General features: G+C 36.1%; 1 protein-coding gene and 1 long non-coding RNA gene across 2 annotated transcripts in view; one reads left to right on the plus strand and one right to left on the minus strand.

Moving 5' to 3' along the window:
* Nucleotides 1–18,127, minus strand: part of LOC131991220 (uncharacterized) — a 42,953-nt gene that overhangs the window by 23,237 nt on the left and 1,589 nt on the right. The window contains exon 2 of the long non-coding RNA XR_009396112.1: nt 829–917. This is a non-coding gene — a long non-coding RNA (uncharacterized LOC131991220). The remainder of the gene's footprint in view (nt 1–828; nt 918–18,127) is intronic.
* On the plus strand, nt 11,028–16,579 carry LOC131991219 (12-(S)-hydroxy-5,8,10,14-eicosatetraenoic acid receptor-like). Its single transcript, XM_059356551.1, has 3 exons — nt 11,028–11,314; nt 12,854–13,259; nt 15,773–16,579. The coding sequence occupies exons 1-3, from the start codon at nt 11,151–11,153 to the stop codon at nt 16,256–16,258; spliced, it is 1,056 nt and encodes a 351-aa protein (XP_059212534.1). The 5' UTR covers nt 11,028–11,150; the 3' UTR covers nt 16,259–16,579.

Consider the following 18,127-nt stretch of genomic DNA (forward strand, 5'->3'; position numbering starts at 1 on the left):
GACATGTCCTGTGGTCTGACAAAACTGTAATCTGTCTGTTTCACTCTTACCAGCTTCAGCCAGCATTTTCACAAGGTCTTTTGCTTTTGTTCTTGGGTTGATTTGCACATTTTGGACCAAAGCACGTTCATCTCTGGGACACAGAGCCCGTCTCCTTCCTGAGCGGTATGATGGCTGGACATTCCCATGGTGTTTATACTCAGGTATAATTATTTGAACAGATGAATGTGGAACCTTTAGCATCTGGGAATTGTACCCAAGGATGAACCAGACTTGTGCAAGTCCACAGTTCTCTTCCTGATATCTTGGTTGATTTCTTTTGACTTTCCCATGTTGTTACACAAAGAAGCAGTGTGTTTCAGGTGTGCCTTAAAATACATCCACAGGTGTGGAAGCTCTGAAGCTCCCAAAGACATGACAGCATCATGTGGGCTTGCCCAAATTGTTTCAAGGCATAATAATGTTAGTGTATGTAAACTTCTGACTTTAAAGAAAGTCATAAAAAATTGTCTAAAAAAACCCTTCTCTCATTATTCTGGCATTTAGTAAATAGAAATAATTTTGGTAATCCTAACGGACCTAAAACAGGAAAAGTGATCGTCTGATTTCATGTCAGACAGTGAGAAAAATAGCATATGTGTCTTTTTATATAGTGTATGTAAACTTCTGGTTTCAACTGTAGGTGAGGTTGAGCTGAAAAAACTGACATCAACATGGCATTGTAAAAAAAATGTAACAGATTTTTTTTAATGCACATAATAGCCCAAGATTTCAGAGGGTTAAAGGAGTCTTGATCAAATCCTCCGAGGAAAAAGAGTCATCAAGTACCTTCTCAGAACTCGTGGCAGTCATCACAGGCAGCACACCAATCCACCGCAGGGGCCCACAGGCAGGAAACATCAGATCTTCAGAAGACACTGGCACAGAGATAAAGAGAGAGAGATTAGAATGTGAAATAACACTTGAAATTTTTATAAGCGTGTTTGTGTGGGAGGAAACACGAGCTTAGTCCAACCAACTGCCCGAAACATGGTTCTTGGCATTTACACTCATACCGATTATCATAAATCTAAGAGACGTGTTTTCCAGAGCACCTTGCTCTAAGTGCGGACAAAGTAAACAACTGGGAGTCTGTGTACTGCTGTCATCATTACCGGCAATACAAGAAAAAGGTACTTGAGAATAAGCAAGGAGTCTGTGTTTTAGCAAAACAGTCAGTGGATTAGTGTGAGGATCTAATGCATGAAAAGAAAAAGCTTATGCAGGAAATCACAGTGTGTTGGAGGGTACATTCTTGAAATAGAGATAAGGTCTTGAAGGCTTCTTATCTGAGCAGAGATAGAGCGCTGGCAGCTCTCTCTGTGCATGTTATGTTGTTATGCAGGTACATAATGCAAGATGCATCGTGGTTCTCTTTTCAACATGGACTAATCCGTCTGTCACACCGGTTGCGCAAGCACAGTTTGCTCAAGGCAGAGTGTAATATTGTGAGCATTGTGTAAAGCATTTTCCGCTCTGCGAAACACCAAAAGAGGATGCTCAGGACAACACTGGAATGTAAATAAAGCTAATTCTCCGAGCAGGTACAATATGCTTGGATGTTTTCTGCTGTGGTTTAAAAAAAATTTTTTACCTGAAAGATTAAAAAGTACAGATGCGTAACACACAGGATGAACGTCTCCATTCTGGTTCATTTCCAGATCTGGGTCAACCACAAAGCCACACAGAAATTAGGGCAGTTGATCAATAGAGTAATGCAGAGTAAGCAAACTCAGCTACATCGTCCGAATTAGAAGTGACAAACATATAGGTCAGCCTGTTTTTTATGTCGTTAGTTGACCGGTGTATAGTTCCGTTCTTTAAGTTTCTGACAGTTATAATGACATAAATCATAAAAAAAGAAGTTACATTTTTCTGATAATTTTTTTTTTTTTAAATTGGGAATAAAATGGAATTTATGTATACAACACTTTTCCAGAAGCCCACTAATGTCATGAATATTGGAAAATAAAATTGCGGCCCTTGTGACGATATTTTGTGGCCCCCACCTTGATATGAAAGTTGAACGTGAGTTTTATATGAATGGCACTTCACCATGTTGTGTGTTTAATTACTCTTTTTGGTAATTTTGTGTTGTTTTTTTTAAATAATTTTGTCTTTTTTTAAATAATTTTGTGACTTTTTTGGGTCATTTTGTGTCTTTTTTAAATAATTTTGTGTCTTTTTTTTGTAATTTTGTGTCTTTTTTAAATCATTTTGTGTCTTTTTTGGGTCATTTTGTGTCTTTTTTAAATCATTTTGTGTCTTTTTTTGGTAATTTTGTGTCTTTTTTGGGTCATTTTGTGTCTTTTTTAAATAATTTTGTGTCTTTTTCGGTAATTCTGTGTCTTTTTTGGTCATTTTATGTCTTTTTTGTCATTTTGTGTCTTTTTTTTGTTATTTTGTGTCTTTTTTTAGTCATTTTGTGTCTTTTTTTCGTCATTTTGATACTGCCTCCAGCGGCCCCCCTAGGTAATTTGAGTTTGACACCCCTGTATCCAAATTTTTTAATTTTTATTTATTTGCAACTCTCCTGTCCTGTCCTCTCTCCTCTGCTCTGTGTAAACAGATTCTCAGTGAATATTTGTCACGTGACCGTTGGTCTCAGCAGAATCGATCATGTCTTCACAGAGTCTCTGAGGAGCAGAATTTAAAGTTTTTAACAGGATCTGGTTAGTGCAAACAGTTCATTTATTCATGTAGAATAAAGAGATTTTGACGGAAATCTCACAATTTTGAACTTCATTTTGGCTACTTTTTCTAACAGAAACTTTCAGTGCAGACGATTCATTCAGGGACCGTTGAGAAGTTCAAATTTTGTCCATTCTACGATAAACTGTATTTTAGGCAATTTCAGGTTTCAGGGGGCTAACTAATATAATGTAGTTGTGAGGCAAAACCATGCATTAAGTGCCAAAATGTGCTAAATGTGTGAGGGACTGATTTGAACCTGTGGTAACTGGAGTTTTTCAACAGCAAGGCTGGGTGACATGATCACAACATGACCAGGGGGATTTCCCTGCAGTGATATATTTTTATGTTGATACATATCACATGTTTAAAGCAATGAGATCAAATTCCAATATGTTTAAAACAAAGATATCAATAGTTTGTTCAAGCAACAATATATTTGCCCTTTTTTTTTGCTGCCTGTCCTCATACAACACCCTGTATGATATCACTGTTTATTATCTTGCAAGGCTTTTATGTGATTTTGCACTGCACACACAAAAAAAAAAACCCTCCCCCAACAACCAGTGGAGGAAAGATACTAGGTACATTAACTCCACACTACAATTTTGAGGCACTTGCACTTTACTTCTAGTTTTTACATTTATGTCACTTTATACTTCTACTCCACTACATTTAGAGTTAAATATTGTACTTTTATACTCCACTTCCATTTAGCGGTCAGCTTTAGTTACTTTTCAGGTCGAGATTTAAAATGAAAAAACATGATCAATTAAAAAAAAACGTAAAAGAAAATAATTTCAACCATAAAACAGCACACTAAGTAGGTAAATTGAGCCCTACATTGACATTAAAATGCTTACAAAATGCATCAATAATAATAATCCAATTAAGTATTTAGAAAAAAAACAATTATCTAAGAGTAAAAGTACTTTTACTCAAGTACATTTTGATGCTGGTACTGTACTTGTACTTAAACGTAAGTGAGTTTTTTATGTAGGACTTTTACTTGTAGTTGAGTCATTTAACAGTGTGGTATTAGTACTGTTAGTGATAGTATTGATAGTGAAATAGGTTGCTGTTTTTTTGACACAATGCAACAAGAACAAGCTACATTCAAAGCTATTGTGTATTTGCAAGGCGGATAGTACACTATTTCAATTGTGAGGGGATTCTTTGCATGACAAGTGCCTGTCTATCACAGAGCTTTTTTCTTCGAGGTTACTTATCTAGATCATGCATCTGTTTCTTTGACTTCCTTTTGCTGCTGTTATATTCTAATCTTCCTGAATAGAATACACAAACAGAGTCTGTTTGTTGTGTCGTGTTGTCATGATGATTTGGCAAACATAAGAGAACTGTTTTTCATCTATCTACATTTAAGGGTTTTTTTATGACCATCGGTGTATTATTGTATAATTAACCATCCCGTCATTTCAATGGAAGAACAGTACGAAACACTTCTGTGGCAGGGAAGAAATGTTGCAATAACTATTAAAAGATGAACTGTTGTGGTCAGACCAAATGTCTAAATGCACCACTCTGCACTCTGTGTTCAGACTTGTGTTGTGTTGCAGAAGTAATGTGGCTTTGCTCTTTTGTGCAATATTACATCATGAGGCAGCGTGACAAAGTGGTCAAACTTTGTCATGCAAGCAGACTTTATTTTCTGCAAACACCAGGCTTCACTTTTCCTACAAGTGAATTCGGTGCATGGCTTTACAGCACTTCATGTTCAAGTATTTAAAGCATCTGTGTGTTGCTTGTCAGGTATTAAGTGTAATTTGTCAGTGAAAACTGCAGCAGAGGCTCAGAGCTAGAGGAGTGTGGTTGTCAAGCTGACTGAAGCTGATAAAACCCTTTCCCAAGCTTTTTCTGCACACATCCTACATGAGTATGTAATATCAAGGTATACCAGGTACAACTCCAGTGAAATGCAGTCCCATCAGCTTATTTTAACGCCTGCATCACTAATCACAAAGCAGATATTAGCCGCCAGATTGCCACACACATTAAAAAAAAAAGGTCACCGGGTTGATTGTCGCTGTCAAACGCTGCAAAACAAGAGATTCCTTATCTGAAACAAGGGTTCCGTGCTGCCTTCATATGAAATTCTTGAGCATGTGGTTACGTCATCAGAAGTCATGTAGATTTGTCGTTGAGGTCATAAGAATGAAAAAGAATTTAAAAAAAACTCTTAACCCAAAAATCCCCCACTACCTACACAACAACAATTTCTATTTTTTTATGTTTCTTGAGAGTGAACGGAAACAGTTTTTTTTTTATAGGAAACAGCAAATGTCTTTGTAAGTGAACATGCAATGACAATAAAGTCATGCAAAGACAATGAAATCAAATGACAAGATTTTTCTGCTGTCGTTTTTTATGTCTTGATAAGAAATATATACACATAACATAAATGGAGTGCACTTATATAGCGCTTTTATCCAAATTGCTTTACTCTACACGCTACACTCATTCAGCCACTGGTGCACCTGCCACCATTGGGAATTCATTCACACACCCATGAACGCAGCATCGGGAGCAACTTGGGGTTCAGTATCTTGCTCAAGGATACTTCGACATGTAGGCTGCCATGGTCGGGGATCGAACCACCAATCTTCCGATCAGTAGGAAACCAATCTACCAATAGAGCCACATCCACCCCATATAACCTATAACATGCTAATTGCATGATACTTATCATTCACTGTATGTTAACGAAATGCGGAGGCACACAAAATAAGAAAAGTTGCACATTTTAATATACATTAAAATGACTCAATATAGGTTTTGATACTACAAGTCTAAAATTACAGTATAATAACTAACTAACTGAAACTTCGAAGGCTTCAGACAACATCAGGAGAAACAACAACAATAATCTAAGAGGGTCCATTCTGCATAACAAGTTCTTTCACTTAAGTACATTTTGATGCTGATACTTTTGTACTTAAACTTGAGTGAGTTTTTTATGTAGGACTTTTACTTGTAGTTGAGTCATTTAACAGTGTGTTATTACTACTGTCAGTGATATAGTGATAGTGAAATAGGTTGCTGCTTTTTTGACACAATGCAACAAGAACAAGCTACATTCAAAGCTATTGTGTATTTGCAAAGAGGATAGTACATTGCAAATTTTAATATACATTAAAATGACTCAATGTACACTACCGGTGAAAAGTTTTAGAACACCCCAATTTTTCCAGTTTTTTATTGAAATTCAAGCAGTTCAAGTCAAATGAACAGCTTGAAAGGGTACGAAGGTAAGTGGTGAACTGCCAGAGGTAAATAAAAAAAGATAAGGTTAACCAAAACTGAAAAATAATGTACATTTCAGAATTATACAAGTAGGCCTTTTTCAGGGAACAAGAAGTGGATTAACAACTTAACTCTATGGAGTCTTGGGCTATTTTGTCAATTTTTTAATTCTTTTCATGTCTTTGTAAGTCATTTTGTGTCTTTTTTTGTCATTTTGTGTATTTTTTTAGTCATTTTTTGTCTTTAGGTGTCTTTTTTGTCATTTTGTGTCTTTTTTTGGTCATTTTGTGTCTTTTTTTAGTCCTTTAGTCCAACATAAAATGTGATTTTGAATCTTTTTTTTACTTTCAAAACACTATCATGCTCAATAAAGAATTTTAAATGTAGTGACATGAGTACACTGAGACATTAAACTGCATAATTTTCAATTAAATTCTGGAAAAGTTGGTGTGTTCTAAAACTTTTGACCAATAGTGTAGCTTTTGATACTACAAGACTAAAATTACAGTATAATAACTAACTAACTGAAATGGCTTCAGACAACATCAGGAGAAACAACAACACTAATCTAAGAGGGTCCATTCTGCATAACAAGTACTTTTACTTAAGTACATTTTGATGCTGATACTTTTGTACTTAAACTTAAGTGAGTTTTTTTACAAAATCGCAAATATTGAACACAAAGATTTCAGAAACACAACCCCATTTGAGGCAGCATAAGAACAGAGGGAGTTGTATGACAAATACAAACTAATGGCAATTTGTGATTTTTGAGTTATATGACTAAAACGTGACTTGACTGATAGGAAGAGACATTACTTCATCGCTGTTTGCAAATTTGCTCTGAGTTCTTCCCTTCAACCCACATCCATCATGAAAGAGGATGTTATTAAGAAAGAGGGCTTCCATCATGATGCCATCAACCATTATCAGTGCCCTAATGACTTTGATGTGCACTTAGCATGACTCTTAATGGTGTGTGTGGTAAAACACTCTCTCCAGAATTTCTTCATTATCATAATTTAAAGTTGATGCATGTCACATAGTTGTTGTTATCTCAATGTATATCAGTGGAGGACCAATATCCAGTTAATCTCAGAGCCCATCAGCTATCAGCCCTGATGGTGATTTAGCCTCTGGAGGCTAAACGGCTTTATATTTCTAGGGTTGTGGTTTAGCCAACGGATATATGGATAATGGATATGTGGGCCGAGAGTTCCTTTATTCTGCAGCAGTCCAGCAACTTGAGATGCAAGAATGTTGGTGTTGGAGTTTGGAATAAAAGGCTACGAATGAATTATTTAAGTTTTTTGATAAAGCTCATAAAAAGATGATTTCCAACATTGCACCGTGACTGTACTGACCCGCCCACCTTCAAAAAAAACTCACAAAACTGACTTATTCAGAATGGCTTTTAACCCTCCTCACTGCAAAAAAAGAAAAGTTGGGTGAACTCAAAATTTCAAGGCAACAAACTTCGATAAAATTTTAAGTTGGACAATTAAACTTAATATTTTAAGTTTTGTTTTTGAGTTTGCTCAACTCTGAATTTCTCTGGCACGATTGTAACGCCGCTATGAAATGTCAGCTAATGTTGTGACCACAATTTTGAGTTAGCATTGATACGCCAATGGCTACTCTTGTAGCTGTAACAAGCAGTGCCGCTGGCATCAGTTTGCTACTAGCATCAGTTAGCCGCTAGCATCAGTTAGCCGCTAGCTTTCGCTAATGACCAAATTTCACAACAAAGAAATAAGAGTTATCAGAACTATTGTCCCTTGTTTTGAACCCCAACTTAAAGATATAAGTAACAACAACTCATAAACTTGTTTTTGAGCAGACAACTGGCTTGCTTTGTTGTGCTAACTTACATTATTGCCCTAAATGTCAGTAATTTATATTTCCAAGTTTTACCAAATGAAATCATTGTTTTAGGCCAAAAAATACAAGTTGGCTTTTTTGCAGGGCTGTTATGTTTGTTTCTCAGGAAAAGGAATAATGTTCATGGGTCAGTCTGACCCAGGGCATGTTTAATTATTCAAAAGTGTCACAAACCAAAAAATCCCAATAAACATTTTTTATATTTCATGACTAACTCCATTACTAACCATTTCAATCAATATTTAGTGCAATGGTGTTCTTTACCTCTCACAGATCATGGTTCAATGAGGATAATTCACTCTTTTATCATAAAAAATGCATGTTAAAAAATGTTTTTATGAACATTGGATAGTACAATGAAAATACAATGGTTTATTTTTTTTATTTTTTTAAGTTTCTCTTTTTATGAAAAATACCTTTTAAAATATATTTTTTAAAACATATTTTTCAATTTTGAAATGGGTGAATTTGACCCGGAACATAACAGGAGGAATAATGCGTGACCGATTTTAGGTATTTTGTATTATATCTCTGTTTTCTGACAGTGCTTTGTTTTTTGCTGTTTTTCTAAACTGCGCTTACTAAGTGTCTGTAAAGTGTCTGAGCATCCTGAAAAGCACTCTATCTTTTCATTTGAGGCTCTCCGTCCTATCTATTTACCATAATTTAAGTGAAAATATATCAGTTTCTAGAGAAATATAAAAGATCAGCTTCTAGGGCATGGGTCTCAAACTCGCGGCCCACGGGCCAATTGCGGCCCTTGTGACGATATTTTGTGGCCCCCACCTTGATATGAAAGTTTAATGTGAGTTTTATATGAATGGAACTTTACCGTGTTGTGTGTGGAAGGTCCCTTTAATTACTTTTTTGGTAATTTTGTGTCTTTTTTTAAATAATTGTGTGCCTTTTTTAAATAATTGTGTCTTTTTTTAAATAATTTTGTCTTTTTTAGTCATTTTGTGTCTATTTTGGGTCATTTTGTGTCTTTTTTAAAAAATATATTTTGTGTCTTTTTTGGTAATTTTGTGTCTTTTTAAAGTAATTTTGTGTTTTTTTCCGGTCATTTTGTGTCTTTTTGAAGTAACTTAGTGTTTTTTCAGTCATTTTGTGTCTTTTTCTGTAATTTTGTGTCTTTTTTTGGTCATGATGATACTGCCTCCAGCGGCCCCCAGGTAATTTCCGTTTGAGACCCCTGTTCTAGGGAAACATAAAATATCAGTTCCTAGGTAAACTATATGTCATGTACCTTGAGGGACAAAATATATCAGTTTCTAGAGAAATATAAAAGATCAGCTTCTAGGGCATGGGTCTCAAACTCGCGGCCCACGGGCCAATTGCGGCCCTCGTGACGATATTTTGTGGCCCCCACCTTGATATGAAAGTTTAATGTGAGTTTTATATGAATGGCACTTTACCGTGTTGTGTGTGGAAGGTCCCTTTAATTACTTTTTTTGGTAATTTTGTGTCTTTTTTTTAAATAATTTTGTGCCTTTTTTAAATAATTGTGTCTTTTTAAAAATAATTTTGTCTTTTTTGATCATTTGGTGTCTTTTTGGGGTCATTTTGTGTCTTTTTGGGGTCATTTTGTGTCTTTTTGGGTCATTTTGTGTCTTTTTCAAAATAATTTTGTGTCTTTTTGGGTCATTTTGTGTCTTTTTAGAGTAATTTTGTGTTTTTTTTTCAGTCATTTTGTGTCTTTTTGAAGTAACTTAGTGTTTTTTCAGTCATTTTGTGTCTTTTTCTGTAATTTTGTGTCTTTTTTTGGTCATTACTGCCTCCAGCGGCCCCCAGGTAATTTCCGTTTGAAACCCCTGTTCAAGGGAAACATAAAATATCAGTTCCTAGGTAAAATATATGTCATGTACCTTGAGGGACAAAATATATCAGTTTCTAGAGAAATATAAAAGATCAGCTTCTAGGGCATGGGTCTCAAACTCGTGGCCCACGGGCCAATTGCGGCCCTCGTGACGATATTTTGTGGCCCCCACCTTGATATGAAAGTTTAATGTGAGTTTTATATAATCGCACTTTACCGTGTTGTGTGTGGAAGGTCCCTTTAATTACTTTTTTTGGTAATTTTGTGTCTTTTTTTTAAATAATTTTGTGCCTTTTTTAAATAATTGTGTCTTTTTAAAAATAATTTTGTCTTTTTTGATCATTTCGTGTGTTTTTGGGGTAATTTTGTGTCTTTTTTGGGTAATTTTGTGTCTTTTAAAAAAAATTATTTTGTGTCTTTTTAAAAATAAATTTGTCTTTTTTGGTAATTTGGTGTCTTTTTGGGGTCATTTTGTGTCTTTTTGGGGTCATTTCGTGTCTTTTTAAAAAACAATTTTGTGTCTTTTTTGGTCATTTTGTGTTTTTTTCAGTCATTTTGTGTCTTTTTGAAGTAACTTAGTGTTTTTTCAGTCCTTTTTATGTCTTTTTTTGTAATTTTGTGTCTTTTTTTGGTCATTATGATACTGCCTCCAGCGGCCCCCAGGTAATTTCCGTTTGAGACCCCTGTTCTAGGGAAACATAAAATATCAGTTCCTAGGTAAACTATATGTCATGTACCTTGAGGGACAACGTCTTCCTACTCCTATCGTCCCCAGATATAAGAATAAAGCTAGACATGTGCAGGCATGATGGTTCTGTATGGACAGCCACCTGAGGAATTTCACAAGCATTTCACCCCATGCTCTTGGAAAACACCTTGAAGAGCCTGTTTTCCAGCCGGTGTGTAATACAGAAACTGGTCATAAAAACATCATTTATCAGTGTCATATTCAAGTCAAACTGCCCTGAAGCTTGTTGCAAGATATTTTTACTCTGAAGAGATGAAATCAGCATCATTAATGCTGTTCTTCTGATTCAGTTAGTCCCCTCTCTTTAAACCACACCTCCAGCTGACAACAAATTCTTCCTCTCTGAAGGCGGCTGCCTCACATAAAAAGGGCTGTCAGACTCACTCAGACAGGGTGTTTTCTCCTCTCTGTGTTCACTACCTTTTTTTTCAGTTAATGCTGTGTTTACGCCACATGTTTCCTCAGCATGTTTTGGCACAGAGAGCCGGGTTGTGATAGAGCTCCAGAATCACTGTAGGGCTCTCAGAAGGGGACTGTTGAATTTGACGGATCACAGTGAGAAGGGGATTCGGTGCCTGAGGAGAGAAGATTCTGGGTCAGAGGCTCCAAAAAACAAAGGATTTAACCTGCCTGGAATCACCTTTAACCTAGATTGTTTTAAAATACTTTGACTGCATTTTCTCCTACAGCTGTGGACTTATTTTTTCTACTTTAATGAATCCTGAGTCCAGCCTGCAAAACATGTCTGTAAATTCAACAATTGACCACTGCAAAGCATCCAGTGATGTCATATACAAAGTCCTGTCCTGGGTGATGGTTGGACAGTTCACGCTGGGTCTGCCTCTCAACCTGACCGTCCTCTACATCTTTGTCTTCAGGTATGAAGAAACTCACTCTCTTTGCCTTTTCCCCCACTATTTTCTGAAAGAACTCAAGAGTAAAATGCTTATTGGGGCTGTCAGTGTGAAGTAAGGGAAAGAATTTAGAGAGAGAAAAAAACGTTTAACTTAGCCGTTAAAAACTTGAACTTGATTAATCGATGCTTGCACAACTCATCAGCTGGTGGGAAGTTCCTGGCTTTTAGCCTGAGTGATTCAAACCGTGATATCACTAGAAACTTGATGAGATCCCTTGGAGAAAGTAGATTACAGGTGACTTTGCCCTTCTTCTTTTAGTACCTTCTATAAACTTAAGCCAGAGTTAAAATGACCAGTTCAATCATTAACTCCATCTTCAGTTTTATGACTGTTTACAGGAATAAATCCTAATAGATGCACACTCACTCCAGTGGGTATAAAAAGAGGATATCAGTAACATCCTGTTTGGATTCTCACTCGCTGTGTTTATTAACAGTGTTTTTCTGCAATGAAAAACAGTGAATTTATCATTAAAAACCTGTTAGTGTTCGTTTTAAGCTGTATGGGATTCATAAGACTAGATTTTAAATTCCTGCTAAAGGAGGAAAATCTGATTTAATCTGATAATCAGTGGGAAATTGAAACATCCGTTACAAATTTAGGATGCTGCTTTGAAATGGAAAACATGTGTACCAATTATATTATTTTTTATAAGGTTACACCACTCTCAGTCAGAGCCAAACCATACGCATCCCCGGTGAATTCACTTTTCACAGAGTGCATTTTGAGCATGATGAGCTGTGTGTGCTAATCTTGAGATAAACTGATAAACAAGTCAAATGTCGAACATACTGCTCTGTGTTTAAGAGGATCTCTGACTGCAGTAAAAATGTTTCCAACAGGCAGAAAAAGTGTGAAAAAGCATCAATTATGAGATAATAAAAAAGCAAAAATAAGCATCACATTACAACACAGATATGTGCAGCTATTTGTATCTTGAATATTAAACAGAGTGCATCAGTTTAACCCTGAGCCTATGAACAATGAACTTGAAAATGTTAACATAGGATACAAAAATTAACATATAAAAAGGTAAAAAATTTAATATAATAAAAACTATATACTAAAAAAAGTCCCATAAAAACATGTATATTTATAGGCTTTTTTCCCTTGTTAGCTGCAACTCTTCAAAACAAACTATGTGCAAAATTACACAGAGAGCTACACCAGCGCTCAAATAGTATTATCAAATTAAAACGATCATATCTTTGGTTATACATGACCTAGGAATGTCAAACAAAAACTGGGAGAAAGTTTCAAGTCTGAACTTGTGAGTGAAGTTGATAGCAGCGCTCCATGTGACCTAGTTTTTTTATTAAATGTCACATGATCTGATCAGGACGCCACCATCATAGACCCCATAGAGGGTTAATGAGTGAATTCTCACACATACAGGCGTGCAGTTTACAATAAATGTTACTATGGGAACAGCTTTCTGCTCTATTGATGCAAAACAGACGTTGTGACACTGAAACAGTTTGTCAATGACTTCCTCTTCAGGTTCAAGTTCTGGAAGAACAAAAGCATCTTCCTGTTCAATATTGTGGTTGCTGACTTCTTGCTGGTGGCCTGTCTTCCTGCCAAAGCCTACCACTACCACCACGGCCAGAGACGCAGCCCCAACAAAACCTTGTGCAAGACCATGCTGTTCATGCTGTTTCTGAACCGCGGCGCCAGCATCGCCTTCCTCATCACCCTCTCCCTCGACCGCTACTTCAACGTGGTGCATCTGGGGAGGAGGAACTTTGTCAAGGTGCTGAAGAAATCTCCTCAGGTGTCCATCGTCATCTGGCTCTTCCTGCTGCCCCTCACCATCCCCACCATGGTCAAGACCTTCGAGTGCTGCAACAGCCACGGACGAACGGTTGAGACGGTTTTTCACGATGTGACGGACACCTTCAGAGAGGTAGAACTCTGGTTTCTTTTGGTTTTATTTGCATTTGCATAGCTGTGAATAGTAGATATGACGTGTAAAAAGCCCAACATGTAGTCCGACGCCACAGAAACACTCAGTAAGAGCTTCAGTTAATTACACTGCCTCACACCTTAACACAGACTTCCTATAAAGCTGACAGTGATTACGGTTTATTACCTTTAAAGGTTGGTCTATTTCCCTTGTTTCCTGACTAACAGCTTCGCCACAGGCAGCATAAACAAACGTGTCGAGGCATTACAGCATCTTAGACGCCAGGCACATTTTATTTTTATGTGATTAGTCCTTTAAATGATAATCGATCAACAGGTAATAAATCTACTGTTTTAGTAGTCCTAGAGAATAGAATTTTTTAATAGAAAAATTTAATTAAATTGAATTTATGGCCGGACTAAAAAAGGTAAAAAAAAAAAAAAAAATTAAAACATAGAAAAAAAAGGAAATATAAAGATCAGAAATGTTTTTGCTGAAGACTATAAAAAGTAAAATACAATTAAAGTTAATATATGAATCAGATTAATTAAAAGAGCTCAATTTAAGGCCAGATTTAAAAGATAAATACAATTAATATATAAATCTACTATTGTAATAGTCTTATAGAATAGACGGATAAATTGAAATAAAATTAATTTATGGCAAGACTAAAAAAGTAAAAGTAATTTAAAAAAAAGTGAATATAAAAAAAAATGTTTTTGCTGGATATAAGGCAAGACTAAAAAAGGTTTAAAATAAACAATTTAAAATAAAATAAATAAATTAGCTTAATAAGTAAAGCTCAATTTAAGGCCATATTTAAAAGATAAAATACTTTATATATATATAAATCTACTATTTTAATAGTCTTAGAGAATAGACGGATAAATTAAATTAAAAATAAATTCATGGCAAGACTAAAAAGGTTAAAAAAGAAACAATTTAAGATGAATAAATAAATAAATTCGCTTAATGAAGCTCAATTCAAGGCCAGATTTAAAAGGTAAAATACGATTCATTTTTTAAAATTAAATCCATAATAATAATAATATTTAAATCTTAACTTAAGACCAGACTAGCAAAATACAATAAAAAAAATTATATATATTTAAAAAAAATAAACAGATAAATAGATAAAGCTCAATTAAATGCAAGACTTACAAGGTTAAATACAATAAAAATCAAGAAATAAATAAAATAGCTAAATAAATAAATATCAATTAAAAGACAGATTAAAAGGCTTGGTCGTATGTTGGCTAATGTGAAAAATTTCTTCTGCCCTCAGGTCACAGGCAGGCTGTCTCAGAGGCGTGGCCCATTGTAATAAAACGATGGCTCTCTGTTGGTTTCTGTTGTGACTCCAGAGATAATTAAAAGGCCACTAGCAGAGTACCATAGGCTAAAAGCAAATCTGATAAATGGGCGGGACCAGGACGACTAAGAGCTTTATAACCTAATAAAAGGACCTTTAAATCAATTCTGAAGCAACAGGCAGCCAGTGCACAGATTTACAATTGTGTGTAATATCCGCTCTCTTTCTGGTCCTGAAGCAGAAAGTATAGCCTTACAATAGTCAATCAAAGGAGTGCATTCAAGTTTCAGTATTGTATCTTTGTGTTTTGGGCTGTAGCTTAGACAAAACAAGACAAGTGAAGACATGAAAGCAAGAGCTCGGGATGACTGGGACTGCAGAGGGGTTCAATTAAGAAATGAGTCAGAAACCTCAGCGTCCTGCACAATAACCTCAGAGTGAGGGGCGTAGATCAGCGAAAAACGAAATGCGATACGCTTTTTTATAACCATATTAAAGGCAGCAAGTTTAAATGAGCGTGGAGCTAAAACAACGCGTCATCATAACACAGGTTGGAAAAATGGAAGAAGATAACTTCTATGCTTCATTTTAAGATGAAGTGCATTTTGAAATTGACCAAAAATACATGTAAAAATGACCGAAAAAGACACAAAACAAACAAAAATTAACAAAAAAATGGCAAAATGTAATAGCCAGCATTTATTAATTAATTAATATAACTGTTTTTGATTTTACATTTTAAAAAAGGACTTTTTTTTACATTTCTATATTGTGTGTGGGGGGGGGGGGTTATCATGTTGTCTGTGGAAGGTCCCTTTAATTACTTTTTTTTGGTAGTTTTGTGTCTTTTTTTGGTAATTTTCTGTCTTTTTTTAATAATTTTTTTTTTTTTAATAATTGTCTTTTTTAATAATTGTCTGTCTTTTTTGTAATTTTGTGTCTTTTTAAAATAACTTTGTGTCTTTTTTGGTCATTCTGTGTCTTTTTTTGGTCATTTTGTGTCTTTTTTTTTGGTCATTTTGTGTCTTTTTTGGTTCATTTTGTGTTCAAAATGTTATTGTGTTATTATCAGACCGCCATTACATTTTTCATCTCGTGCACCCCCTAGCGGCAGCTTCACTTTGGGAATCCCTGGCGTAGATAATGAGCTCTGTCGACTGATTGACTGTATACTCATAGCCACTTTGTTTTGTTTCTTGAGGTGGTCTACTTCGGCCAGATCGTCATCCCGTTCATCATCCTGGTCTTCTGCACGGTGCGCATCGTCAACCGTCTGAGGAGGAAGACGGTCGGGGAGAAGACCAAGCTGCGGAGAGCGGTGTGCGTGGTCATGTCCGTGGTGGTCGTCTTCTCCATCTGCTTCCTGCCCTCCACCATCGCCAGAGCGGTGCTGCTGGCCGTCAGGCTGCTGAAGAAACCGGAGGCCATGGAGAACGTGGCGACTCAGGTCTACGACGGCCTCATGGTGCTGTCCTACATCGACTGCCTGCTGGACCCGCTGGTCTACTGCTTCTGTAACTCAGGGTTCAAAGACGCCTACGTGTCCACCTTCTGTCCAAAGTTTCTTCAGGAGAAACTGCAAAATACTGACTTCGGCTTGGGAACAAACACAACTACTAGTATACCGATAACAACGGCGACATCGTCCGGGGGTAGAAAAGTTTCTGTGCCGTTACTAGAGCAATGAACGTTCTTTTATCTTAGTTTTTAATCACTCTGAGGTGTTTCGTCACCATTAAGCCTCAGCCACACAGATAGAATAACCAATTTCCCGCCCACAAAAGGTGTTTTCAGCCACTCTTTTATGTGAAAATGCCAGAAAGAACATAACAAATGCCATTTAAACAAAGGCTGAAAGCAGATACTGCCCAACATCACGCCTCCTCTTTAGAAATAGTCCTCTGTGACACAAAACCATCATCATAAAACAATCATTTACCAAAATTTAGATAGATGAGGGTTTATTTGGAGCAGTGTTTTGGTCCAGATGTTCAACTCTATATGTACACAAATTAAGTGCATAACAAGTTTGTCCATTTATCCACCCATCCATCCATTCTCGTCCGCTTATCCAGGGCCGGGTCGCGGGGGCAGCAGGCTAAGCAGGGCATTTCAGGTGCCCTCAATGTAATCCTCCATAAAGGAGCAATCAAAGTTCTTAATATTCTTCTATTTAGGGCTAAAGAATGAATCAAAATATTATGAAAATTGTGGGCGGCCTTCTTGTCTTCCTCTCTGTCTCCCTCTTCCATTCTCTCTGTCACTATTTAAATATAATAAATAAATGCATGAAAAATGCCAAAAATATTATATTAAAAAAAAAAGAAAAAGAAAAAAAAATGGAGTAGTGCAATATCCAAATAGCAGGAGGCACAAAATATTTTAATTATTTGCAAAATATGTGTAAAAATACTTTTCTGCATTAAGTTTTGTGAGGCTGGCTTTGTTTTGCTGTCGATCCTCGAAAAAAATTCCCACGCAGGGATGCACTTATAACGATACTGAAATCAGATATCAGGCCGATACTGATTCAAATACCTGGATCGGGTATCAGTGAAAATAGAGATTATTACTGTGGAATATATGTGTGCATATGTGTGTCATTGAGATTCTGTCTGGCTTCATATTATGTGGCTGCAAACTGTAAAATGAAATACGCAAAATCATTTACAACGATATAGGATCCATACGACTTTTCAGGTGCTTGTATTTAGATGCTGTATATATTTTTATATTATTGTTAATTTATTAGGATTTGTTTTGATGAACTGATGCAAAATTTCCTTTGTGATACTGTACAGAAACGTGTTAAAATCTGCTGCACACCGTGTTTGCAGAGCTCTAATAATCACTCAGGAAACTCTATATCTCTGTGTTCATAATCAGTACCTCAAACCAGTTATACCTGTCCTCATCGGGCTTTTACAGTACCTACGGTGAAACGTATTGTGAACAGTTCCACCACTACCGCATTTAAATATCCCACAACTGCTCCAAGAAGTTTTTTCGAATTCAAATAATTCTGTGGTTACATTAACACTCCCCATTCACAACTGTAGCTAATTATTTATGTCGTAAACTGGCTCGACTGCATTCTGGTGTTTAAAGGAAATTATAAATTACATTCAACAACCACTACAAGAATGTCAAACCTGAGTAGACTGCAGAATCATAGGAGGCTGTTTAAAACTTCCCCCATTCTTACTGTGTACAACTTTGTGATGCTGTTTATGAAAATTGCATTATTTGTATAATACTGAGAAATTGACTGAAGCTCTTTGTATACTGATGCTGTAAATAAACAGAACATTTAAAAGTTGCAATACGCATCGACGTGATAAGCTTTAACCTTTAAATTCCTCTTTTTGGAATTGCTTTTTGGCCTTTTGAAGCTTAATTTCCCACCAGTTTTCCGGAAGTGGGTACACTTTGTTAAAGTTGTGTCTGTGCACTCTGTATGCAAGAGGAAGTCATTTGCAATGGGTCAAATACAGTACATTCTCATGGATTATTGTCTACAACTTTCCTATCTTACTTAAGCCTTTCTGAAACCCCA

The sequence above is a fragment of the Centropristis striata genome, chromosome 18 (assembly GCF_030273125.1).
Source record: "Centropristis striata isolate RG_2023a ecotype Rhode Island chromosome 18, C.striata_1.0, whole genome shotgun sequence".
NCBI classification, from domain to species: domain Eukaryota; kingdom Metazoa; phylum Chordata; class Actinopteri; order Perciformes; family Serranidae; genus Centropristis; species Centropristis striata.

Bases quoted from the DNA above. Each gene is read 5' to 3' on its own strand.
- LOC131991219 (XM_059356551.1), top strand. From the start codon at position 11,151: ATGAATCCTGAGTCCAGCCTGCAAAACATGTCTGTAAATTCAACAATT. The intron at 11,315-12,853 runs GTATGAAGAAAC...CTTCCTCTTCAG, and splicing joins CTCTACATCTTTGTCTTCAG to GTTCAAGTTCTGGAAGAACA. The intron at 13,260-15,772 runs GTAGAACTCTGG...TTGTTTCTTGAG, and splicing joins TGACGGACACCTTCAGAGAG to GTGGTCTACTTCGGCCAGAT.